At 33.5% G+C, this 27,586-nt stretch overlaps 5 protein-coding genes and 1 long non-coding RNA gene across 7 annotated transcripts; 2 read left to right on the top strand and 4 right to left on the bottom strand.

Moving 5' to 3' along the window:
• Nucleotides 1-3,956: 3,956 nt before the first annotated feature.
• Nucleotides 3,957-5,572, top strand: LOC125851260 (MYB-like transcription factor EOBI). The gene is made up of 3 exons (XM_049531045.1): nt 3,957-4,228; nt 4,550-4,679; nt 4,781-5,572. The coding sequence occupies exons 1-3, from the start codon at nt 4,066-4,068 to the stop codon at nt 5,268-5,270; spliced, it is 783 nt and encodes a 260-aa protein (XP_049387002.1). The 5' UTR covers nt 3,957-4,065; the 3' UTR covers nt 5,271-5,572.
• Nucleotides 5,573-6,401: 829 nt separating this feature from the next.
• LOC125851290 (putative pentatricopeptide repeat-containing protein At3g23330) lies at nt 6,402-9,316 on the top strand. Its single transcript, XM_049531077.1, has 2 exons — nt 6,402-8,519; nt 8,595-9,316. The coding sequence occupies exon 1, from the start codon at nt 6,555-6,557 to the stop codon at nt 8,448-8,450; it is 1,896 nt and encodes a 631-aa protein (XP_049387034.1). The 5' UTR covers nt 6,402-6,554; the 3' UTR covers nt 8,451-8,519; nt 8,595-9,316.
• Nucleotides 9,317-9,787: 471 nt separating this feature from the next.
• LOC125851263 (uncharacterized) lies at nt 9,788-12,012 on the bottom strand. Its single transcript, XR_007444900.1, has 2 exons — nt 11,908-12,012; nt 9,788-10,077 (listed from the first exon to the last, which is right to left on the bottom strand). It is a non-coding gene; the product is annotated as an uncharacterized LOC125851263 (long non-coding RNA).
• Nucleotides 12,013-13,481: 1,469 nt separating this feature from the next.
• Nucleotides 13,482-16,986, bottom strand: LOC125851292 (probable folate-biopterin transporter 8, chloroplastic). 2 transcript variants are annotated; one of them, XM_049531079.1, is made up of 2 exons: nt 16,242-16,986; nt 13,482-15,220 (listed from the first exon to the last, which is right to left on the bottom strand). In XM_049531079.1, the coding sequence occupies exons 1-2, from the start codon at nt 16,825-16,827 to the stop codon at nt 14,049-14,051; spliced, it is 1,758 nt and encodes a 585-aa protein (XP_049387036.1). In that variant the 5' UTR covers nt 16,828-16,986; the 3' UTR covers nt 13,482-14,048. The 2 variants fall into 2 exon arrangements, with proteins under 2 accessions (XP_049387036.1, XP_049387037.1); XM_049531080.1 differs by having other exon boundaries at nt 13,482-15,209; nt 16,242-16,581.
• Nucleotides 16,987-20,080: 3,094 nt separating this feature from the next.
• On the bottom strand, nt 20,081-20,836 carry LOC125851276 (lysine-rich arabinogalactan protein 19-like). Its single transcript, XM_049531061.1, has one exon. The coding sequence runs from the start codon at nt 20,834-20,836 to the stop codon at nt 20,081-20,083; it is 756 nt and encodes a 251-aa protein (XP_049387018.1).
• Nucleotides 20,837-21,461: 625 nt separating this feature from the next.
• LOC125851289 (haloacid dehalogenase-like hydrolase domain-containing protein At2g33255) lies at nt 21,462-27,238 on the bottom strand. Its single transcript, XM_049531075.1, has 5 exons — nt 26,711-27,238; nt 26,571-26,613; nt 24,914-24,974; nt 22,570-22,704; nt 21,462-22,182 (listed from the first exon to the last, which is right to left on the bottom strand). Exons 1-5 carry the CDS (start codon nt 27,057-27,059, stop codon nt 22,018-22,020), a joined length of 753 nt encoding a protein of 250 aa, XP_049387032.1. The 5' UTR covers nt 27,060-27,238; the 3' UTR covers nt 21,462-22,017.
• Nucleotides 27,239-27,586: the final 348 nt, after the last annotated feature.

Raw genomic sequence — 27,586 nt, forward strand, 5'->3', positions numbered from 1 at the left:
ATACACTTTATGACTTTGAAGGATTAGAAATACGCTCCTACTTTCTATATATATTCCTCTTATAAGTAGAAACACATACATACATTGAAATATTGAAAGGAAAAATATTACCACTCTTTATCTCTTTTAACTCAATTTTATTTATTTGTCACTCTTATTGCAGTTATTATGCAGATATTAATTTGGTGTAAATATTTTATGTGAACAAAAGTTTAATCAATTCAATATTTTAAGTGATCTTTTCCCAACTATTTGACAAGAAGTTTGAGTTGATCATATATAATATTATATGCTAAATAGTAAATATCTTTATTTGATATGTATTTGCTAAGATTAACTCGATTTTAGATGATGAAATATCTTCTAGAGATTATATTGTGATTTGATAGATGAAAATAACAATAATAAATAGGAAATGGAAGTCCTTTTACTAAGTACTCTTATAATAATAATAAAACATTATTTACCATATCACACTTTGGGCTTATTTAGTTGGAGAGATAAAAGTATGTCTGTGTCAATTCCTCTATAATAATTTTAAAATAAAATATGACACTATTTTATTTCACATTTTATTATGAATATTAATTAGTTTTGAAGATATTTTACATTAAATTTGTGGGTTTAGCACTTGATAAAATATTTCAATCTATTTCAGTCCATAAAATATATTTATCTAACTCATCGCGATAACCAAACGACCCCTCAAATTTAACAGTATGGATAATTATTAAATAAAAAATGATCTTCAACGGCAATCAATTAATGACAATAGCTTAATTATCGCTAAATATGTATTTATAGCGGTAATTTACGCTCTTTGTAAATCTTCCTAAAGTCTATATCGACATTGGATCTAATGACAATTAAATAATGCTGGTAAAAGACTTTAACACTCTTTGTTAATATATATATTGATTGTCCCTAAAAGTTAGTTTTGTTATAGTAAACTGTATAATCATGACACATGGAAAAATAAATAAATTAAAGTATATACAGAAATTAATATTATGAAAGGGACAAACATGATCAAAGATCAGATACTATGTATTAAACAAAAATAAAGAGAAATAAACCTAGGATAAAGAATCCAACTTAAAAATCCCCATGGGACTAAGCTTTTATATTTAAGATTCTCCAAATCCAGTGACTATGCTAATATCAAATAAACTATAGGGTATAACTCATGATATACACTAACTTTTTTTTTTAATTCTCTGATCGATATCCATATTGGACCTGATTAAATTTAGATTTACGTTGGAAAGTTTTATATTGAGGTATACAATGCTAATTAACAAAAACAATTTCATATCCAGAGTTCAAGTTTCAGACTTTTAATTAAAATGAAAGAATAATTATCACTCTGTCACACACGCTAACAATATCAATTATCACACTTTAATTTATGGCATATCCCAACATGCCCTTCAGCTTAAGCAGAACAAAAGTGATTAAAACTTTAATCAAATTCCAAGTTCCTTATCCATATCTACTTTGAAGTGACACATTTCCAAAAGAAAAATAATTAAAAAAAGTAGTCTATGCACTAAGCATTCCGCATTTATGAATGGTCGTATTCCCTAAAGAGATGTGATGTATATAAGCATCCTATTTTGATTCCACGACTCAAATCGATGACTTATAGATCACACATAGACAACTTTATTGTTGCTTCAAGGCTCCCGTTCAAAATAAATAAGAAATTAAGAAGTACTATAAAAGATGATTAGTATAAGATGAAAATGCCAATAATTCAAGAGTGTCTCCACTTTTGCTATTTTAATTGTTTTTAGACAACTATTTAGCCACTAATTATTGATTAATTAAATAAAATAACAATATGCTTTGCATAGTGTAAAGTTGCGATGTACTTCCCAATTAAAAGATCTCTTCTTTTTTCCTTTTTATTACATCCGTACATCACAAGGATTATTGCTATCTTTTCTTTTTGATTACTTTTATAAATTTCTTTTTTTTTTTTACTAATATTTTAATAAAATTCAGTAATTGGAATTTTTTTAAGGTGGTTTTTGGATATGATTTTGGTTCATTTTTGCTACGTAAAAGCGTTTGAAATATATTCCTCCAATTTTGAGCTATTTTTTTCCTTTCAAATAAGAGCACGATACATGATTTTTTAAGTTGAAAATAAAATTTCAACGACTGAGGAATATAACTCTAAAGTATGATAGTAGGAATATATTTATTGAAATTTTGCAAAAAAAAAAAAATGAATAGAATTTATTTTAAATTAAAAAATAAGAATAGAATGCTGATATAAGAGAGTTTCCAATTTAAAGTAAAGAATTACTTCCTTGCTAAATATTTAAACATTTTAAAGATTCCCACTAATTACTTGGCTTTTAAATAATAACAAGGACAATTTTAAGTGGAAAAGCTAAATGTATTATTTGTATAAGTGTATTTTAGAGTGGAATAATAATCCATCAAATCAATATTAGTTCTTATAACAACATTAAAATTGGAATACAATATATACTTTTAATATTCCAAGCCAATATAAAATATTTATATTGTATTTAATGTTGAGAAAAAGATTATACAAACTCAAGTTTGTAAAAACTTTTATCTTTCAAATTGCTTTATCTATAAGGATAGCTGAGTTGATTGAGCAGGTAATCTACAAAACAAACGAGAATTTCAACTTTTCACGTTCAAAATAAATAAAATAAAAAAAGCCATCACGAACACCACCTGTTCACTAATGACGTATTAAGGACATGTTTAGCCTGATATTTTTTACAAAATTAATATTATTTTAATGGACTCCAATACCCAAAATGGAATTCAATAAATTATAATTAAATAAATAATGGTGATTACCGTGTATCCATCCCCTTGAGAAGTAACTTAATCCAACACCTGGTTCTTTCTTATTGGCTAGCTAGTGGCTTTCAAAATTAAAAAAATATCCACCTAATTAATTTATTAATTAAAGTTTTTAAACATAAATATTAATAAAAATTCCCTTTTAAAGTGTTTTTGAGTGTGTCAAGTTGTCCAAATGCATTAACCTATGTTATACGTGGCATTTGTCTATGAAACTTAATGTTTTTTTAATTATTATTTTATGAGGAATCACTTTTTTTTGTGTGTGTTTAATATTTAATTAAATATACTTATGTGATTTGATCAAGATGTGAGCATGTCACCCAATCCCTTAGCAATCTTATTTTTTTGTTTTTTCCCTTCCTACCCTTTTTGGATATTAATTTTTGTAGAATATATTGGCAATAAAACATATACTCACCTTATCATAATTATATAAACTATTAATTATGAATTTAAAAAAGGTGCCTTTTGATAATCTCTAAAATCAAATTATTTAATTTTCCTTCTTATTTATCAATCGAGAATTAAGACAAACAGGACACTATAATAACACACATGAAGAACATTTAATTTGATATTCAACTTATTCAACTGATATTTTAATATAATCTTAGATTTTACATGACGAGTTGACTATCATTTTCTCAAACAAATTATTTTTTAAAAGCAAAAAACACGGTAAAAAAAATTCATTGCTTAGCATGCAAGATTCGATTTGTATTTTCGTTTTCCTTTGAGATTTTTACACTATACAACAACTCGACAAATATCATGACAAAAACTAAATCAAAATTCAACTTTTAGCTGGTATAATTATACACCTGTTATATACTGAATATATACCAACGACAATTACAATCTATTATGATATATGCTAGCTAAAAACATTAAGATCTTTTTTTCTTCCCCACCTCCAAGAAAATATATATATAATAAATATAGATGAGGACAGTATGGTAATTTAACAAGTTAAGTGGTATGAAGTATGATACATATCATATCTAGCTTGTAACAAAAAAAAGATTATTTGAAAAGGACATATAAAATAGTGTCTTAGCTTTGTCTTACAAATATAAATACCCAACTAACACTTGTAGATTATGTCAACAGAATATTTTTAGCACAAAGCAACATATAGCTTAAATACCTAAAAATATATCACTTCCCCTTTTAAACCATTAAAAAAAATTAAAGTCTTTTTTATATACTATGGTTTGTGAAATATTTAGTGAACAAATGGGGAGTGGCTGGGGTTTTATTGAAGAAGTTGGATGGAGAAAAGGGCCTTGGACTTCTGATGAAGACAGATTGCTAATTGAATATGTCAAGTTGCATGGTGAAGGCAGGTGGAATTCTGTTGCTAGACTTACAGGTAATTATTATATAACAAAATATATATATATATATATAATCGCGAAATACTATAGTCTTTTGTGTGCCTGGTACGAATGAAAATATTTTTCAGAAGAAAGTTGTGTCCCTTTCATAAATCATGACTATGTTTGATAGTCGAAATGTTTTCTTTCGTACTGAATACCTTAAAACGCGAATTTTCAATGGCTACTTTTGAAAATTAACTCGTTGGAAATGTTTTGGGTGGAGTTTCCTTGGGGGATTTCGTGTTTTGGATGAGAACGTCTGTCAGAAATTTCGTTAGAGATACTTAATTTGATTGGTTATTTGGTTGTTGTAGGGTTGAGAAGAAATGGGAAAAGTTGTAGGTTGAGATGGGTGAATTACTTGAGGCCAGACTTGAAGAGGGGGCAAATAACCCCACATGAAGAGAGGATCATTCTTGAGCTTCATGCTAGATGGGGCAATAGGTAATTTTAACTTTTTTTTAATCATGAAAATTCTTTATATTATCTTCTTAATTAATTAATTAAACTTGATATTTGACAATTTCTTTTCTAAATTTATATAGATGGTCAACTATTGCTCGAAGCTTGCCTGGAAGAACTGATAATGAGATCAAGAACTACTGGAGGACGCATTTCAAGAAGAAGATCAAGAACTCGTCTGATAATGTTGAGAAATCAAGAGCACGTCTTTGGAAAAGACAACAATTCCAACAGCAACAACAAATCAATAATCAAATCAACAATCAAATTGACATTAAAAAGGTGATGTCATTACCAACTATGCCTCAAGCAAAACAAGAAATGACCATTTTGTACCCAAACAACACAATTGATCAACAAGATCAAGTTGGCTTCTTCTACTCATCAATGCTCAATAACTCGACTTGTATATCACAGTCTGAACCCTCTTCTTCGAATGAAGATATCATGTGGGATGACCTATGGAACTTGGATGATTTTTATGGCCATTTTATGATCAACACTACAACTTATAACAAAACCAACACTACTCCTTGCCTACAACCTATGGCTACTACTCCAGCTTTCTATTAAAATCCTCAAGCAAATCACTAGAAATAATTTCCCTCTTTCAATCCTAATTTGTGTGATTTATAAGTTACATGTTCGATTCATGGAATATGCTAGGGTGGACGATCTACATTACACCTCCTATGTGGTGCAACTCACTCTTCCTGGACTTTACAGGATACTTCGTGCATCGAACTGTACTTTTTGTTTACTACTTTTTGCTAGTTGGGAAATAACCAAAGAAGGTTCATTATCCAACCAAGAGACATATTGCATTTTGTTCTGGATTACTTATGAAGGTTCAATAATTTGTAAGTCTCTTATAAGGCATCTTAATTAGTAGTGTAGTGTAATTTATTAGAATATTATGTACTTTATGCTATCTGAGCAACAAAAATAGCCTAGTACTGGTGATTGGAGTAATGGTCATGTTGAGGAAATTGTACCATAATTAATTGCCAAAAATAATTAAGTTGCTTGGAACTTTGTATCTTTTTTTAAAAAAAATGTTTTGATATGAGTATGAAAGCATTGATCAACTTTTGCTCAAAAGTATTATCCAAAAACAGTTGTTACTTTAGGATCATTACTTGATTTCTGTATCATCGTTAAGAAGGATCGTGTTAATCTTCTTTGCATCGTTCTAAGTTTTATTAAATGTCTCTAAAGAGGCAAGATACATTATTCAAGCCTAAAGTCAACAATTGATTCCAACTATACTCTTAATATTAAAGAAGTATGCACAATATTTAAGAGAAAAATAATCTATGTTTACTAAATAAGTTACTTAATAAACTACTTTATCTGAGGTTTGCTAACTAAAATTCGTTGCTAATATATCATATAGTCTAATTATATTTTGATAATCTATTAGTAATACTGAATATCGAGGATTGACCAAATATATAAAAGAAAAAAGACGAAATAGCCTGAAGGTCTTTTCTACCAAGAGGAATCAGTTAATTTAATGTAGGCACCACTCTTTCTCTTGTCCTTCCCTTTACTTTTGCTCTATTACTAGTGGTTCCTCCTCGATCAGAAATGCCTTCCATTGATTGACTCGACTGTAGTCGATAAAGATCGTAAAACTAAAACATAGGAATATAGTGGTGTCTTTCTTCATTCAAGTAAGAAAAAGATGAGACCGATTACTTTCTTTTCACTCGAAAATCATATAGTAAGTTGGGAGACCGTTGTACTTGTTTCAAATCATCATTTCGGCCCCTGTTATCTCGACTTTGTTAACTGAATACTTAAACTCATTAAAACTCGGGATCTTAAACCCTTTTTCCTTTCTAATCATTTGTGATGATAATCCTCTCAGCAATCAGAATCTTGAAATTTTCAACCAAAACCCATCGTCTTTACACTTCTTCAGCTGCTAATTTCACTGATTTGCTTCGGCTTTCCATTGAATCTCAATCTCTAAAAGATACACAAAAAGTACACGCCAAAATCCTTCACCTTGGACTTGATCAAAACTCTGATATAGCAACTAAACTCGTCTCTGCATACTTTGCTTGCCAAAATCCACTTGATTCTCAGCTTGTTTTTGACACTTTTGAACACAAAAGTGAGTATCTTTGGAACATATTGATTAATGGGTATGCAAAAAGTAAGCTATTTGGGAAAAGTATTAAACTTTTTAATCAAATGTGTAAAACTGAGGTCACCCCTGATGAGTTTACTTTTTCGGGTATAGTGAAAATTTTGGGTGAAGTAGGGGATGTTGTTTCTGGGGAAGTTGTTCATGGGAGGTGTGTGAGAAATGGGGTTGTTTTAGATACTGTTGTTGCTAATTCTTTCATGGCTATGTATGGCAAATGTGGGGTTTTTCAAGATTCACTGAAGGTGTTTGATGAAATGCCGCAAAGGAATATTTCATCTTTTAATGTTATAATTTCAGGGTATATGGGTGTAAAAGAGAAAATTTTGGATGGAAAATTGTGGGATTTTGTGAAGGATATGCTATATGAAGGTTGGAAGTTTGATGGGTTTACGGTTTCCACACTTCTTTCTTTGTGTGGAGAGGTGAAGAAGAACTGGAACTATGGAAAAGAGCTGCATTGCTATGTTGTGAAAGCTGGATTGGAGTCAGATTTAGTTGTTTCTTCTGATGTTCATTTGGAATGTTGCTTGATTGATATGTATTCAAAAGGTTTCAGGGTTGAATTGGGGAGGCGGGTTTTCGATAGGTTAAAGTGTAGAAATGTTTTTGCTTGGACAGCAATGATCAATGGCTATGTGCTGAATGGAGATTTTGATGAAGCTTTGCTACTCTTTAAAGCCATGCAAGTGGAAAGTGTAGAACCCAATAAGGTTTCGCTTATTAGTATCATACCAGCTTGTTGCTCATTTGATCGTTTGAAAGGTGGAAAACAGATTCATGCATTTTCAACTAGGAGAGGGTTGAATCATGAAGTGTCTCTATGTAATGCTTTAATCGATATGTATTCTAAGTCGGGATCCTTGAGCTGTGCACGAAGAGTCTTTGAATATGATTGTGTTACTAAGGATGCTATATCGTGGAGTTCAATGATTTCTGCTTACTCCTTACATGGGAATGGTCAGGGTGCTATCGTTTTGTATGAGAAAATGCTTCAACATGGGATGAGACCAGATAGGATTACGGTTGTTGGGGTTCTCTCTGCTTGTGCTAGGTCAGGATTGGTAGACGAGGGCATCCGGATATATAGTTCTGCTGTAAATAAGTACGATTTAGAACCAACTTTGGAGATATGTGCATGCATTGTGGATATGTTAGGTAAAGCAGGCCAATTTGATAGAGCATTGGATTTCATCAAGACCATGCCTATGCAACCTGGTCCTAGTATTTGGGGTGCACTTGTGAATGCCTCAGCAATCCATGGGAATAGTGAGGTACACGATTTAGCGTATAGGTTTCTTATTCAGATGGAACCCGAGAACCCCTCCAATTATGTGTCTCTTTCAAATTTGTATGCTTCTTCAAAGAGATGGGATGTCGTTGCTCAAGTGAGAACAATGATGAAAGATAAAGGGCTGAAGAAGTTCCCCGGTTGTAGTTGGATTAGCGTTAATACTGAAACTCATAGCTTTTACGTTGCTGACAAATCTCATCCATGTTCTGTTGTGATTTATGAGATGCTAGATCAACTCATCTTAGCAATGAGACAAGATGATAATGGTGTTGGCTTTGAAGAAACTGTGAAGGTTTATGAATGATCAAGTTACAATAGTTCGAAAGCAAATTTGTATACGCAATTTCTTCCTGGAAGGATCATTGCGCTTGAGGTCTTCTTATCGACTGAATTATGCAGGATGATGTAATTGTCAAGATGGACTGATGTGTATTATCATTGTGTGCAGCTAACATGACCAATCAAGAGCCTTTTTTGATGCATCTCTCCCTCCAGCCTACTCCAATTAGGCTGTGTAGTTATGCTAGCTATCATGAAGAGCTGATGGAAGTAAACTGAATTAGTGCTGAACAATAATTAGTGCCAAGTGTTAACACACCACCCTAAGATGACCTTTTTTTCAGTACATCAGGGCGAAGGCACGAAGGTACAGCGATGCAGCCTAGACTGGTCTAAGGAGGAGTGGGACAGTGAAAGCTGCTGCAAGGACCAAGGAGAGGGATGTTGGTGAAAAAAAGAAGTTGAGTTCAAGTTTGGAGCATTGTGGGGCAAGGAGGAGCATATAGGAATGCCATCCACCACATAAGCCCGCTGGTAACAGAGAAAAAACGAGCAACACCTTGTATAGGTTGCACGAAGCTTAAAGAAGTGCAAGCCTGTCTTCTTACAGGAAATCAAAGAGAAAAACGTCCGCCTTGTCACAGCTGAAGACCCAAGAGACCAACCTAGTAAGAGGCTCTATACTCTGGAGTCCAAAAAGAGCTCTGGTTTGCAAAAGTATACAGGCCATTCTAAGGAAATGCTGTTGATTTTCTTAATTCATACTTTCCCTTTTTCCCATTAACCTTGTAACAGTCAGTATCCTAGAAGTTTATGAGAGTTTGAATTTTTAGAATCTACTGAAACTTAAGGGAGAAACACTCATGCACTGAATATGATGGAGAAGTAGCTTATTGATACATTCATTGAATTTCTTGTATTCAACAAGTCTTCGGAATGATCAGACAGATTCGAGATACCATCAAACTACACTATTAAAATTTCAGCATAAGCGCGATCCATACAATGGCGTGCAAAAACAAGGGGTCCTGAACATGAAGTAAGCAAGAAATTGAACAAAGACACATATTAGACTTCAACTAATTAAACTTTGGGCATACACTTGGTTCAATCATTTACACTGGGTTGAGAATGTAAAAAAGAAGACCAAAACTCTTCTTTTCAATGAACAAAAGCCAAAAACTTGATTACAAGAACTTATTTACAACAGCACAAGATGATGAGGCGCACAGGCTATAGAAAGTATCGACTCAAAGCACAAAACTTCAAAGAACTATCAACACTCCATTTTCCTAGACAAATTTCTGAGCAGCATTTATAGAAGGTCAAATGGCTCACAAAGTAACACTACTTACTTTCGGATCAACTTCACAAAAAGACCTGAAAATGCAACAAAGAGGCATAGCAACTGCAAAATCATGATACGTGTGAGTCGTTTCTTCATCAATCTCACATCTTCTAGCATAGCTGTCAATCGATCATTGATTTCTCGTAGCACATTTAAATCAATCGGTTCAGCATCTCTTGGCATATAAGCTTCCAGTTCAGGCATGTAGTGTTCAATTACAATCTGGGGCTTGCCATTAGGACGGTAATTGATCCTAGTAGGAAACTCCTCTGGCAGCACCTCCAATGATCCTTGGGATGCCATTCTAACATCACATGAGAAATTAATGTATAAGCAACTGCCTAGTTCATGAAGAATTGGATAATAAAAAATATTCAACACTCACCAACAACCAAAACAGAAAAGAAAAAGTACCCACCACCCCAACCTAAAGGCATGAAAAGAAAAAAATGTGGGGATTTCCATTTTCCTCTTGACGTTTGACTACACATTTGCAAAGTATTACAGTATTTTCTTCATATACAACATTACGTTTCAAGCTCTACCATCCCATTTGTTTCATCTTTCCTTCAAAGTTCACATGTAGAAGAGAAACCTTTTTGATACCCCCTCCCCCTCATTCCAAGAAACAATAGAATTGGAGCCATCATTGTAAGTTACTGCTAATTCTCGACAACACAATACATCATTGAAAGTAGTGTGAAACATATTCCTTATACACTATTTGATATGACAAAATAATTTTAGACGACACCTTCTTATCATTAAGACTCTTCCAAGAAGACAAGCCCTTGTAATGAGAGTAGCCATGTGAAAGACTCATCTTCTTGTAACGGTCTTCATCTTAATAAATAGAGAAGAAGCCAGGTTGTGGACTTGTGGGAGTACTTATAAGGTATGAGAACTATGTAAGGAGAAAACTTCATTTTTTTTAAATCAGTAATGTAAATGGAAGACAGCATTACCTATTGAGAAATACAAATATGGGGAGGAGAGAGGGGGAAAATATTGAGAACAAGAAAGAAGGGAAGAGAAATCTCTTTCATCAAGAGTTCTCTCTGCGAGGACAATCTATTACCACCGCAAACTTTGATTTATCAATAAATTATACGTACACCTCTACATTGGTGGAACAAAACTTTTAGGGAAAAAAATGTTGAAAAGCAAAAGAGCAGTCTCATGCGCTGAGAAACCGTAACCTCCATGATGGAGGTCAATGAACTTCCTGGATCCATTTTCAAGGGGTTGTTTGATTCACGGATTAGTTATGGAGGGAAAATAATGCAGAGTTTATTCATGCACTGAATAATAATTTGGAAACTGTTATGCAACAAACAAAAACATAGGCATTACCTATTGTAAGAACATTTTTGTCTTTAGATACTCTTATACATGTATTGCTACTCATATTCTTATTCAACATTTTCGTTTTGCTTTGTGATTGTAAATTCTATGCCTTTCTCCACCTACTCCTTGGATTGTCCACAGGTAAAATTGTTTACATTGGAATTATCAGCCTCAATACTTTTTTGTCTTCTACAACCAAATTTGAAAGCAATAACAAGTAAAATGCACTCTTAACATACCTAAGAAAGTACCTCCTCCCCACAAATGCGACCAAACAAAAAAAAAAGGTCTACTCAGATAACAACAACAACAATATACCGAGTGAAATCCCACAGGTGAGGTCTATGAAAGTTAAGAGTGTTCAGTGTATGCAGACCTTACCACTAGCTCGTGGAGGTAGAGAGGCCTGTTTCCGAAAGACTCAAAAGTCCACTAAGATAACTTTAATAAAAAATAATCACCAAATTCAGCCAAAGTTTTCTTCTTTTTATATGATAATTGATAACTGGTGTCCGTGCAGCTTTTGCACACCCCGACTAATCTCCTACCAACAACCTACCAAGTAACTCAAAGTTCTACTAAGAGAGTAAACAGTAAAAGGGGAATTCCGACAGATAAAAGTAAACAGACCCATTAAAATTTCAATTTTTTTCTTTAACATTTCCCTTAAACATCAACAAGATCAAAAAAATCAAGAAACAGTACTAAATTCACTTTTTTTAAAAAACGAATCATAACAACAGGAATTTCCAAGTGAAAAAAGAAGAAAATGGGTATGGAAACTTACTGAGAATCAGAGGAATGAGAGTAGAGAGCAGTAATTTAGTAAATTTCAGAAAGATTCTTCACCAAAATATAGAACAAAATTCAGTGTTCTAACACCTGGGAAAGTGTGAAGGAGGAAGCTATATATTGTAACTTTATTGGGCTGAATTGTGGGCCTAAGTATTTCATTGAGAGACAACTCCTAAAATAGTGAAAACTCGAGGGGAGTCTGTTTTGATATCGTCATTTAATTTGTATCCACTCAAGTAGAATAGTCATTTAAAGTAATTTAAGCGAGGTAAAAATGATTGAGGTTCTATCATACGATCCTTTTAGACATTGTATATAAAGTTATATGAATGTGAAAAGAAGAAAAAAGAAACGAGCACAAGTGAAATAATAATGTCAAAATCGGATATTTGTGTGAAATAGGAGGTCATTTGATTGTTATATGGTGAATAAAATTATATGTTATTCTCCAAATTGATTGGTGTAACGTTATTCTCAATGACCGTTAGTATATCGAATAGAATAACGCATAAAATTTATAACGATGCTCAACAACATAAATCAAATGTACCATAGTTATGCAAGTGTTATTTTGCTAATGTTTAGTTTATATTGAAAATTTGTTTTACTAGTCATATGCAAAATTCTAACTTCTCAAGTTTCAATTTAAGTGTAAAAATAATATTCTAAATAAAAGTGATTATTTTTAATAAATAAGTGATCTTTGACCACTTTCATATTAAAATAAATAATGAGCATCTTCATCTCTAGAATTTTGAGAGTACTTTCAAATGTATCACATGAATATTATTTTTTTGCTATTTGATTTAATGTATTAAAGATTAGCATATATAATAATACTAGTAAAGAAAGTACGGGCGCTGTCCGGGCCCAACATTAATAAAGTTATATTGTTACTCTCTCCGTCCCATATTAGATGAGAATCTTACTATAAATATTTTTTTTATATTATTTGAGCACTTATTAAATTAGGATAGAATTAATTAATTCNTTTGATTGTTATATGGTGAATAAAATTATATGTTATTCTCCAAATTGATTGGTGTAACGTTATTCTCAATGACCGTTAGTATATCGAATAGAATAACGCATAAAATTTATAACGATGCTCAACAACATAAATCAAATGTACCATAGTTATGCAAGTGTTATTTTGCTAATGTTTAGTTTATATTGAAAATTTGTTTTACTAGTCATATGCAAAATTCTAACTTCTCAAGTTTCAATTTAAGTGTAAAAATAATATTCTAAATAAAAGTGATTATTTTAATAAATAAGTGATCTTTGACCACTTTCATATTAAAAAAAATAATGAACATCTTCATCTCTAGAATTTTGCGAGTACTTTCAAATGTATCACATGAATATTATTTTTTTGCTATTTGGTTTAATGTATTAAAGATTAGCATATATAATAATATATTTAAAAATGTGTACACAATGGAAAGTGAAGAAGTAATTTATTCACTTAAAATTAGTAACTTTACAAGCACACCCTCTCCTCTCCCATTTCTTTTATTATATGGTAGCATCCGAACCAACTTACGCACACCTCAACTACAACTATTTCAGTAAGGACATACTATCTTCCGCTCAGCACACGTATTGAGTAACTCTCATCAACGCTTAAACAGATGAAAAGAATTCACCAAAAGCTACAATACTTTTTTGAGCTCTCTATGGAACTAAAAAGATTGTCTTCCATTGCAGAAATAGTACTCCTCAGTATAGTTGCACTTGCTTGTCATTTTTCTCAAACCTCCCACAAACTCAGAGGCTGCCATCATCTACAAAAAGCAATAGAGCGCGAGGGATCCTACTCGAAACCAGTCTCTGATCAGTGAGAAGTACCAGTGGAGATCTTGAAACGACCATCTCTCTTGCCTCTCCGCAACTCAACAGTTTACACAACGTGGATAAGGCTACATCGTCCTTCTTCAATCTGCTCGAGTAAAAGATATGTCTCTTGAAAGTTCAGACATAATCAGAGAAACAGAATGCATCATTGTAACTCGACAAGAATCAATAGATGAGTTCTACCAACTACCAAAGACTGGTCATGAGTCGTCCGTTCTCATCATCATTTCCTCTTGGGACTAGGACATGAACAAATTTCTTGAAGCAGTAGACTGATCATTTAGTCAGTAATGGATTCTCATCAAAATCAGATTCTCTTTTGCGTCTGTAAGAATAGAACGAATCAACGACTCTCCCTACCCTTCTATATTTTCTCGTCCTTTTACTTTGACCTCTCTTCATTCCCTTTTCAGCTGCAGGTTGAGCCATAGGGACATAACTGAGCCATCCCAGTGGTAGCAACGCCGCAACAAACTGGATAAGAATCCCAATATGCAGACTCGAGTAGTTACCAGGAGTTAAACCAAGGAAAGTAGCCAAGGAAACACCTAAAACACCACTAAATACTGATGAAAAACACAGAGCTGATGCCACGAAAGACATGAGAGATCCTTCAAACCCCGATGGAGCCAAACTGGCAAACAGCACATGGAATGGTAAGAGCTTAAATACTGCAATAGTTTCTGCTAGACCCGAGAAGCAAAGAGCAAACCATTCATTCGAAATTCCCAATTTGAGATTAAGCTGCTTAACAAGTACAAGGTCAAGAAGAAGAGAAGCAGCATATGTTATCTGCACAATACCAATCAGTTTTCTCATTGGAATCCTTTTGCCGAACCGGTCATAAAAGACTGTCAAAGAAAGAAGCAGCAATTGACCTATCACCTTTGACATCCCTATAACTGATGGATCAAGATTTAGGCATTGTGTCTGATAACAAAAGATAGATCCGGAGAGGACCGGGACTGCTAAAATTGACATAACAACCCATATAAGAGGACGAGCAATACTTTCGTCTGTAACTGCTACCATAAGATCCGAATACTGTTTTCTAAATAATTCCGTGATTGGTTCCCTAACAACGGAATAATTTGATGATTGAGCTAAACCAAGGGACTCTTCTCTGGTAGCTGAAGTTACTACTAATTGCAGAGCAAGCAAAGCAGAAAAGGCTAGAAACATTAACTTAGGTTGCTGTGTTTTGAGTAGGAAATATCCTCCGATCAAGTTACCTAAAATTCCACCAGCAGCTGAAGCCATAAATGCATAAGACTGTAGACCCGGCATTCTGTTTTTTTGACCATATTCAGCCACAAGAGCATCTTTGGCAACTTCTGTGATGGAAGCTCCAACGTTGCTAAGAAGGACACATGCCATAAGAGCAGGAAGAGCTTCACTCGCAGCTGAGGTTAATGCCAATTGACCCCACGCCAAAACCTGGAGGAGAACTGTAACAGCACATTATTAGGTGCTTGTACAATATTTATACAAAGAGATTCTACATTGTACGTTACTATATACATTTATATATACAGATAGAGAGTTAAGACTACAAGTTCCTCAACCACCTGAACCTCTTCACAAAAAGGAAAAAATAAGAAAAGGAAAGGAAAACACAGCTAATTAGCAAAGAACGAGATCGATAAGTAGAATTTGCTAAAGAAGTAATTCAACTAAGAAAGTTTTAATGCATATTGGATCATTTTCATCCAGCTACCAAAAACTTTAGTTTTATTGGTTTGCAATAGGTGAACTCTCAAACCTACCGATAAATAATCTGTGTTCATAAATCCCGGTAACATTTAGAGTCAACGGAATTAAAACAGGTGCACTTCAAACTTAGAACTTGTCTCAATGGTTCTAGTACTTAAAATTTTGACTTGCTACACTAAATTACATCCATTGTACCCCGTCCTCCCCGCCAGGAGCAGAGCTACGGTACCCCTTCATCAAAAAATTACACTATATATACACGGTCAAAATTAAATTTAATGTATATATAGTAGCTATTGAACCCCCTTGGTTTCTTACTATGTTTACTTTATATTTTGAATCTATAACTGCTCTCCACAAAGTGAGGCATTCAAATGTCTTAAATCTCGTGACCTTCAACTTCCAAGTAGTGCATTTGGAAGGGTATCACTTGCTTTACTAAATCAGTATCTTATCTATAGAAACTTTTCCTATTGTCAAAGGAAACTAAAAGAGATGATTAACTTTATTCCAACCACCTTTACACTCAAGGAACATCTTTGCTTTTGTAATAAAGATACCAGAATCAAAACAAAAGTGGCAAAAAGGACCAAAAAAAGGAAGCAAAACAACACCAACACCAGACACAAAAACATGGTAAACTGCTAAAACTTGAAATTCCAGAAGAAGATAAAAAGAAACAAATATAGCAGCAAAGTCAAAAGATATGGCAAATCAAACAAAACCAAATGCAAAAGGGGAAGTAAAAAATATTACCTCCAAGAGAAATATAAGGTATTCTATGAGCACCACCAATATAAACAGCATCAGACAGAATTCCAAAAATAGGCTTAGCAACCATTGGTAAAATCCCAAAATACTGCACAAGTTGCAATGTTGATGGATGCATATTCATTCCATTAGCCATATGAAAGTTAAGACCCAACCAAGGAAAACACCTAAAACCCTGTACCCAATACCCAACCCCACACAAAATTGCCATATATTGACTCCCCATCTGAGATAAACCCCCATTCTTCTCCTCAAAAACCACTTTTTTCTTGACCTTACTAGGAGAATAAACTTTCTCAACTTGAGGGGCTTCTAATATCTTTATCAGATGACTTTTGGGCTTCCATGGTTTGTCAATGGTGTTGTTGGTGGAAGGATTTTGCTGCTGACAACATGATAAAGATTGAATCTTTCTGAATTTTTGTACATTGGGTAGTAAAGGGTTTCCACTAGAAACTACTGAACAAGTCATGTTCATGGAGGAAAGATGATTTTGTTGCTGACAACATGATAAAGATTGGATTTTTATGAAATCTTGAACATTACCACTAGAAACTACTGAACAAATCATGATTTTAAGCAAAAGGGTGTTTTTTTTCTTGAATAAAACTTCAAAGAAGATGAGAAAAATACCAGTTTTTGGTTCTTGATTGGGGATGATTTTCTGAATATTTCAGAAAGGGATGAAGAATATGATAATCATAGAGAAGAGAGAAATCTAGATGATGAAAATAACTATGATTAGAAAACATATTTTTTGTTTTTATAGAGAAATTTAATTATAATTTTTCTCCTAATTTGTGTGGAAGAAGGATTTATATTTTATATATTATAAGTTCTAAAGAAAATTGAAGAGGGTTCCAGCTTATACCTTGGACAGCAGCTTTGGCAGTTCTTTTCTATGGAGATTTGAAGGGACCCATTCACGTACCACATTGGGTGTTTGCACTACACGCGCCTTTCCGTTCACGGTCCGCATTGAAATCCGACTATTTCAGATTCGCGCCGTGTAGGGCACTAATTTAAAAAAAATTTCATACTCAGGGCTCAAATCCAAAATTTCTGATTAAGAGAGGAACAACTTTATCCACTGCACGGCATCTTTAGACACTTAAAACCTTATTTCGATTAAACACCTTAATCCCTGATTTATTGTTCTTATTAAATGTTTCGATTCAAAATTTGAAATTTGTTATTTGTATTTTTTTATATTTATTACGAAGTATATATGTTATTTTTTTTCAATTATATACACCATGATCAATTGAAATATACATGAAATTTTAAGTCTTGTTAAGACTAATTTATAGATCAATTGATGGTAATATGTATTATTAAAAAGGTTAAATATTTTATATAACTAATTTATCTACATAATGGCACTTCATATTTCGTGTAAAAATAAATTAAAATTTTAATTAAAAGTGTATAATTCTCAATATCTCGTGGTACAATTTAAATTTTAAGAGTCAAACAATTTAATTTTGATGGTAAATTTGAACATAAAATCATTAAGATTCTTGAAATTAAGTTTACATAAACTAAATAAAAATACTATAGATCATAATAATTACTTATTAATTTAGGATATTTAAAAATTATATAAAAAAATTACTTTTAAAAAACATGTTCGTACATTACCTACCCAATAAAATCCCACGAAATAAGGAAAGAGAAACTTAATTGATTCAATTTTTTCTGTAAAATAGTGAAACTAATTTGGAGAATATAATTCTTAAAATGTATACAATTTTAATTCATAACGGCAAGTATTTTCTATAAATATAATATGCCAGCATGTCTTTTTATCTTTTTATTAAATTTACTCTTTTAAAAGCTATGTTAAAAAATAAAATTGCAAAATATGAACTTCATAATGTACCTCTCATGTAAATTAGACGTTTGGATTTTTTTTTCATTCTCTTGATTCAAAATGTTTCCATCGTAGAATTTTCTTTTATTATATTAAGGAAATAATTCATAACTATGCAAATATTATAAGTTTATCTTAGATCATAAATTTTAATTTTTTTTTTTTTTTTTATCAAATCAAATGGTGTTACATAAATTAAGATAAGAGAATCAAAATAATTTTGAGGGGTCAATAAAAAAATATGGAGACACGTGATAAGAGATCATTTAACCATAGATATTGCAAGCACTTTTTGAAAAATAATTTGGCAAAATTTATTTGGCCATAAAATTTGTCAAGTTTTGGAAAAAGGATTTGGCAAGAATATCAAAATCTACCATTTTTTTTTAGGCCAAAACTTGTTAAGTTCTTTTAAAATTTTAAAACATTACTTCAAATTTTTATATTTTATATAAGAATAAGAAAATCCATCAATTATGAGTTTATATAGCCCAAACTCTAATTCTATCTACCCAACTGTTGAGAGTAACAATGCTACTTCACTTTCTCGATTATATAGTCTGAAAATGTATGCTTATCGTGCATAAATTATTCGTAAACGTGAAAATTTTCAATTAAAAACTAACTAGCTACTATTGTTGTTACTGTTTATTTATTTGCATCAATAAATCTTCGTAACTAATTGTAAATTGACGAATATCATTTTTTTTATTTTTTTTAAAAAGTGAAATATATATGTTTTCCAAAAACTCTGAAACTTCATTCCAAATTTTATCAAAATCTCAATATTTAATTTTTTTTGAAAATTTATGACCAAACGTTAACTTTATATTCCTAATTTCGTGGATTTGGAGGAGGAGAGGGGGGGGGGGGGGGNNNAAAAACAAATTAGCACTAGTAATATGTAAATCGTAATCAACGAAGAAGACTTTTGACATGTGACATGTGACATGTGATGTGACTACTAACTTAATATATGCGGTATGTTCTTAATTGTGATTATGAAACATTAATTAATTTCACTAATCTATTAATGAAATATTTTATTAATAAAAACATTATACGTGTATATATAATTGAGAGAAGTAAAAAGATTTTAATCATCTCGATGCATTGAATTTGATATTCATCGAAAACCATTCAGAAGTACTTTCTCTTAGGACGATACTAAAAAAAAAAATGAATTTCGAATTTTTAGAAATAATGTAAAATTAATATGAACGAAGTAATATAAAATATTGAGTATTAAAATTCATTACGACAGTACCACCACATGCAATCCATACAACATTAATTTTTGGTTGTACTTCCCCTTATAAATTTTCAATCCAAATAATTTCTAAACGAGTCACTAATCCATCTTTTTATTAACTCAACTTGAATTCAATTCAATCCGTCCATTTCAAACCAATATACACCGTGATCAAAATGCTCCTAAATCATCCATATAAGATGATATTAACAAATTAAAAGAACACAAATAAGAAAAAAAAAAAAAAGGAAAAAACACTAGCTATATATTTCACTAAAACTAACATGTAAAGTATATTCATGAATATTATTTTGTATGAAATATGAAAAATTCTTGTTGGACTTGAACCATCTTCATGCAGGCCAATTTATCAGCAGCTTCCACCCTTTTAACACTTCTATAATTGACAAAAATGAAAAATGAAAAAGTAAGATTAAATAAAAATAATTGTTACTATCATTCACGTTGAAAGCTGACTAATAATTTTTTTTAATTCAGAAAATAACTTCATTTCGGAATAAAGATTTTTTAGACATAAACTTCAAATTTCTCAAAACATAGTAATAAGAGTGTTAACATGTAGACCTTACGTACCAATTTATGTGATAGATTCGATATAAAATATGAGAAAGTAAAAAAGATTTTTAAAATTCGATAAAATATGCAAAAATTACTGTAAAAAGAAAAGAAAAAGACTATTTATTTTACCTTGCTTCTTGTAGTTTTTTCATGCCCTGTTCCTGAAGTCAATGCCGGAGTTGCAGTTGCCGGTGCCGGAGCAAGAATAATTTTCGCAGCTGTGGGATCAGAAATTGATCTACGAAGAGTTGATTTTACAGAGATTGGATTGTTCTTGCTGTTTTCCGGTGACTGGGAATTCATGTAACGACAGAAATCAGTAAAAGAACCGAAAATTGGTGGTTCTGATAGTGTCCGACGCAGAGTTTTGTTATTATTGGACGGCTGCGTTTTTGTGAATCTTGAAAATGGCAGCGGTGGTGGCGTCGCCGTGGCATCAGCAGTGGCGGCGTTGGTGGTGGCAAAAGGTGATTTTTCAGATACCCTTTTGGAGAAGGGTGAAAATGCAGGGGATGGTGAAGTTTTTGGTGAAATGGGTACCGGACCATCCTCGGCGGCGGCAATGGCAGTGGTGGAGGAGGGTGGTGGTGAATTGAGAGTGACCCTTTTAGGGGATGGTGAAGTAATTGGTGAAATGGGGTCTGTACCATCCTTAGCGGCGGCAATGGCGGCGGAGGGTGGTGGTGAATTGAGAGAGACCCTTTTCGGGGAGGGTTCAGAAGGAGAAGAGATCGGTGAAATAGATTTTCTCTTCAGAGAGACAGTATTACTTTTCATGACGTTGCAATTTTCACCGGAGAAGACAGCTACGCTGGCGGTGGTGGTGGCAGATGGGTGGTGGAATACGGCGGAGCAACCGTGGATACTGAAAGTCATATTTTGCTCTGTTTTTCTGTTTCTTGTAAATTCTTTCATTCAACTGATTTCTTGAAGAGGGAACTGCTTAAGCGCGCCAATATATAAACAGAATTTTGCTGCTTAGCGGTTGAATTTAACGGTTTTGCACATTTAGTCCCTCAAATATTGATATAAATATAATATCTTAATTTTTTATATTTGTAATATTTGATTAAAGCACATTTAGCGTTCGATTAATTGATTGCAATGAATCTTCAAAAAATTGATGAATTATATATATCATATTTGTCGAGAATATGACTTTAAATAAGGAGATATGGATGTCATGAATTAAGCCTCTATCTCATTTTCTAGTTGAATAAGCTTGATGGTAACCAATAGTATTAGTATTATTCTCATAGTTTCTTATTATTCAATTTCTATTATTCTTTGTAATTTTTTGTACTTCAACTATCGTATTATTTAGCTATGTAGTGCTTTCCTTACTATTTATCATGACTTCATGAGAAAAAGAGGAGCATTTAGCACACTTGCTAAAGTTCTTTCACCAATGAACTATGCATTTTGATCTTATGTTAATTGATGGGATAGAATAGGAATTCAAAAAATGAAAAATAGAAAAGTTACATTTGTTACTTGTGATTAATCCAACGACAGAGGATGTGGCAGAGGTTGTGAGTTGCCCGGGGTTCTAAAAAAGAAAAGAAAAAACTCTCAGACCAGTTTGGTCCCATTTCTGAAAATCTTTGCTTTAACAAGTACAATTATTCCTAAGAAGTCTTAGCAAATATGAAATAAATTGCCGGAGTTTGAAGAATAGAGTGATGGCGTGGAAGAGTTGTGGTAGAGCTTCCATTACGAGCAAAGAGATGACAAGAACACTACATTCGAAAACACATTCATGGTCTATGTCACCCCCAACGAACCAGGCTAATCGATAAAATTCTCTGTAAATCACCAATTTCACCACCAAGAGTGAACAAAAACTCATATTCCCAATTTTTGGCTTGAAAAATGAATTGACTTGAGACCATCTCAAAGATCCCCCCCCTCACTTGAGCAAAGCTGCAATCTAATTACTATAATCTTACAGAAACCAAAAGAAACATGCATGCAGGAATGCTGCGTGGAGGGCTTACGAGGGTAAACCATGTCTCGTTGCTCAGCCAGGCCAGGGGGGTTCCAAAGATTTGCAAATATCAAGATGTCAGCTCAAAATCTCTTTCTAGAAGTGACTGAACCTCAACAAGAGAAGACACCTTATAGTCTGGTTTGTGTTGGACGTTTGCATATTCTGGAGCATCATACCTTCCTGTTTCGTCGAGCAAGCAAGTAAAAGCTCCAGCTTGTTTGCCACAAGCAACCTGTATATCAAACCCCCAAATATTCATTACAAGTCCCTACACATATTTTAGTATTTTACCATGACTTTCTAAATGGCATGACGACTGACAAGCATGAACGAAAAAAATATTTCACAAGGCTAAAGAAATCATAAAAGTAACTACTTAGAGGTGGTAGCCAAAGCTTGTACGCTAAGAACTGCTAACGATCAAGCATGAAAATTGCTTCGAGTATCATATACCAAGCACAAATTAATGTCAAGTCAATTAGTACCTATTTGAATTAGCTAAGAACTTAGTCAAGCTAAGTGAAGGAAAATGACACATCTTTCATGGAGATGCATCGAGTCACCTATTGCAAAGAGCAGACGTGAAAGAGAAGAACATTCAGCATGAGAGGAAACTCACATCATCTTTAAGGCTGTCCCCAATCATCATTACTTCATTAGATTGAACTTCCCAAGTTGAACAAATGTGCAGCAATGGAGCTGGATCTGGTTTGTAAGGACGATACTCCCTGCTCAGTGCAGGAGAAAATTTCACCTGTATCAAAAAGAGATTCTAAACTTAAAGCTTTATATAGTATACGTAATAAAGACCATGGAACTAAACATATAGCATGAGCTGAGGTGAAAGATATATTATAGCAGACATGGAGAGATTTCTTTTCTCGGGAGATTAACCATAGTGGAACACTTGGAGACTCCACTCAGACATCAAGCTTCCATAAACACCTCGAGAATCCACTCAGATTTCAAGCTTCCCTTTTTTTCTTTTTTCTAGAAGTTAGAATTCGAGTTTCTAAGGGGCCAGAAAATTAAAGCAAATGACCTTTTATTCTTTCATTCTGAAAGATACTAAATAATAGGATGGAAAAGGGAAGTTTGTTCACTCATTCTTTGACTCAGACACAACTATGCATTTTAGATTTCCTCCTCTCAGATATGTTCACTTCAGATTCTGCCTAAACTATTCTCTGGAAACCTACCAAAGACTAATTCTCCCTAAACTGTTTCCCAATCCAAACACCATTATAAATTTCCCAATAATGAGACACAATATCCACAGATATTGTCCGCGCAGATGGAAAACAGAAAAGATCGGGAGGCTTGTTCTTTTTCCATTCTTCTGATTCTTTTTATAACCAAGAAATCCTCGAAGGCCAGTGGCACACAGATTGAAACTCGGTGGATAATGGGCCAACCTCTCTACCCTTCTCCATTTAAATACCGAGCTTTTGTATGGGGAAAGATTCAAACTTGTGACGTGCACATACCCACACATCATATTGCATTCATACCACTAGCCCAAGCCATGGGGGCCCTACTACTGAATATTAAAAAGATGAATAAAAATACCACACAAATAATAGGGGGGACAAATTTATTGAAGTATTAAAGACTATGAATTGCAGGGCCGTCCTGTTTCAGTACCATTTCCTTTCTTTTACCTTTCAATCAGTGCATCTTTTGCACCTAAGGTGTCTTCTTTCCAAAATTCCCAGTGTCTGCACAACTTATCCAGAACGCCAACTCCTCTACAATATCACTCATGAGTGGACCCTTCTTTGAGAACATGCATACTGGCACTGATAACTGGTGCCCAGTGCTTCCTATTATTTGTCAGGATTTTACATGGCACAGTAATTAGACACTCAGACTGAAGTTGAGCTTGACCAACCAAATCAAGCTCAGTTGAATCAACCAACTATACCAATATCATAGAAAGTACATGGCTGGTGCCTGCTACCTAAATGCTGAAAAGAGGTGTTATCCCAAAAGAAATGCATGAGCATCCTAGAAAATTTTGTGGTTGCAAAACCACTAAAAAGCAAGCACAAAATGGATTTAAGAGCCGCGGAGTAAATAGTGATTGTTCCTTACGACTATTCAAAACAATTTTGCATTGGTTTATAACTTGTGAGCTACCTACAGTGGGACCCTAGTAGATACAAGATCAAGAAGTCAATTTCAACTTTCAGGGTTCTTTTCAGTTTTCTCACTTTTGATGAGAAAATGAAATCACTGCAACTTCACCGTTATTTACTAGGTTTGCATGCTTTTTTTCATGAAAAATGTCTCTTATTTTTCTTTTGAATGTCATTTACAGATTTAATCTTATCGTTCCCTTAATTTTGCTAACAGAACAGAAAAGAGGGTATTGTCCACCTTTTCTCCCTCTCCGTGTTACATGTTTCAGCTACATAAAATTCCACATTATATTACAAAGAGTGTCTTAGATAATCTTTTAAAACTTTGTTCAGCCACAAGGCAGATCCTGTAAAGAAATGAATTGAGCATGCCATCATAATTGTGACGGAAACCATACATCCTCTAGATGAGCTTCCCTTCTCTATTTGACTATAAGAACATACAGATTCTCCACCACACCATCTGCACAAATATCCTAGGTCATCACAACCGTACCAGTTCATGATCCTCTGACTGCCTGACTGGTAATGAATGAAGAAGAAAAATTTAAGCTGGAATATCCAGTCTGTTTTCCTAGTTGTTTTACTTCAAACTAAAGAAACTACTGCGTATAAAAGAAGATAAATTCTTTCTCTTTCTTCTACTATGCAGTGATGATTCTTGTTTCATCCCTAAATAGAAGGAACTAGCAATGTCTTCTTTTTTTTTCTTCTGGAAAGTCCAGTTACCTTTGCTCTCTAACTTCAGCATACAATGTCAACATATAACTCATGCCAAAACAATTGTGTTATATATTTAACTGAAAAAGGAAAGAAACTTACATTAAAGCGTTCGTGAAACAAGTCAACTGCATCTTTGACATTTCTAGTGATTAATCCCCTTCTGAAATAGAATTCACAAAACAATTAAATTATTCTCTTCCGAAGAGCCAGAAACATCTAAACTGTGAAATAACATCTCCTTCTTCTAGTACATTTGAGTCAATATAGGTACTTTTCAATAGGAGGGAAGCATACATCAAATCTATCCAGAAACGCTAAGGCGCTAACACAGAAACGCGAGCTATTTCCTTCTATCTAATTTATCAAAGATATGATAATCCAGCTTCTGAAGCTTAACTTGAATATGTAATTTCTCTCATCAAATCAAATGTGTGGTCCAAGGGAATCCATCAACAAAGAAGGGCATAATCTAATGTGAGTGAAGGTGGAAGGGCATAAAATAATGTAAGATGCCTTTGACAGATAAAAGCAGATTTAAAAATCTCACGAGCATAGCATTTTCTCACAACTTACGTATCCCAAAAGAAAAACCATTCTGTCACAAGAAAATTAAACTTGATAAGTCTTCCAACGCCAATTTGAATATAATTTGGCTACAATCTCATGACAGTCAAAAAAAGGAAGACAGCAAGTGATGCATCATAAGACGGTACATAACAGAAGTCTAAAAGACCAACAAATTGAAAAAAAGAAAAGTTTTACGCGTGAGAGAAAGGCCAAGAAACTGCTTGGGAAATTATGATGTAGTAAATACTCAAAAAAATGGAAAAAAAATTTGGCCAATTTGTATATCAGGACTTTGCTTCACTAGCAAAGGTAGTACAATGAGGAATGTGTAGTAACCGTACATCCTGATTAGTGAACGAGGTCTCATATTTGAGTGGAAATGGGTAGAGGAGCAGGTCCATGATCTATCCAGTCGTTGTTGGGATTTGGAAACACTGGATTTCTTGGTTTAAAAAGAACTGGCCAATCTGCATACCTTGCGTCCTCAAGCAGTCTCATGAAGCATTTTAACTCTCAACCACACCTCAAGACGGAAACTTTTCAAAGAATAAGCAAAGTTAAGGATTGAGAAAGAAAGATTAGGCACATTAAACCTTAGGCCATGGCATGGACAAAACAGATGGCAGAGTCAAGAGAGAGAGAGAGAGGAAACATAACTACTTTGATGTAGGAAAATGCTCAAACTGGTTACCGTGGAACTGAATAAAGAGAAAAGTTCACATAGCTCACAAGGAACATTACATCATAAATAAGTGGGAGCTCCGTTTCCATCTTTAAGGTACAAGCTTAATTCTCACCCCAACTCTCCCTTTCCATTCCCCAACTATGTACCACTACCTCCTATACATGAAAACGAAAGAGCAAATGAATTAAGTACTTGGGTTCAGCTATATGAATCCTCCATATCTTTCGGATCTATTCGAGTCCAACAACAACATACTCAGTGTAATCCCACATGTGAGGTCTGAGGAGGATAGAGTGCACCCTACCTCAAGGAGGTAGAGAGACTGCTTCCAAAAGACCCTCAACTCAAGTAACCAATATCAAAGCAGTTCAAAATATAAAAGTAAAGAAAACATAACAAATAATAGAGATGCTCAAAATAACCTTTAGAAGTGCTTTAGCTACCAAACTCTGTAGTTGACTAAGAACTAATGACAAAAAACTACATCTCATAAGTCGGTCTTACCTAATATTCCTAGAATCAAGAAAACTACAAAGTTCAGCAGCACCTGCAACCAAACTCAAAATGTCAAAAACACCCACAAACTAAAAAAAGACTCAATCTTTACCCCCAAACATTAAAGCTACAAACAGAAAAAACCTCACCAGGCATAATCTGGAGTCGATCAAGACCCTGTTTTTCATAATCAGCAATAACCTCATACGCCCTACGTTGCTTATCAGGGCTCCAACTTTCAATGTGGTGCAAAATATCAATGCCAGAAGGGCTCTTGGATTTAACAGCAAGGTACTCATCATGACCCAGAACAGCCCTGTACATGGCCTGAAAATCAATAACGGGGACCGTTAGGGTTCCGTCCATGTCAAATACAATACCCTTTAAACGGGGTTTTGAAGAAAGAGAAATTGAAGTAGATGCAGCCATTGTTGTTGAAGAAGAAAAAATAGTTCTTGAATTGAAAAAAAGGGAAGCTTTGGAAAGAAGAAGCTGCATTTATTTATTGTGCAGATAATGGAGAGAGGTTTTAATGGGCTGTGTGATTAGGAAAGAAAACAAGTGGCACTGATCAGTGGGAAGTGAAAAAAAAGGGATTTTTTTAAGATTTGGTTTGTTTTGGAGAAGAAGACAAGACACAACGCAATAAAGCTCTTGCTATGTATAGGGTTCGAAGAGTATTCGATCATAAGGACTTACTATACATAATTTTATCTCTAATTTTTTTTAGAGATTGTTTTTAAAACTGATGCAAATGAATGTTTTTTTTTATGATTTTTGGTGAATAAAAGAGAAAATGATAAAAAATGGTAGTTTATGTTTGCAAGTAGGGTTTTTTTTTCATCGGTGTTTGGTATTCAACTATTTATATTGAAGTCCAATTAAATGGGTCGAGAAATTCCACTTGGAGTAAAGCGCTTCCTCACAAAGACGACTTCGTACTCAGAGAAATTCGAACCTAAAATCTCTGATTAAGAATGAATAAGTACTTATCATAACTCTTGCTGGTTTAGAAGTGGGTTTTG

The sequence above is a fragment of the Solanum stenotomum genome, unplaced genomic scaffold (assembly GCF_019186545.1).
Source record: "Solanum stenotomum isolate F172 unplaced genomic scaffold, ASM1918654v1 scaffold23673, whole genome shotgun sequence".
NCBI lineage: Eukaryota > Viridiplantae > Streptophyta > Magnoliopsida > Solanales > Solanaceae > Solanum > Solanum stenotomum.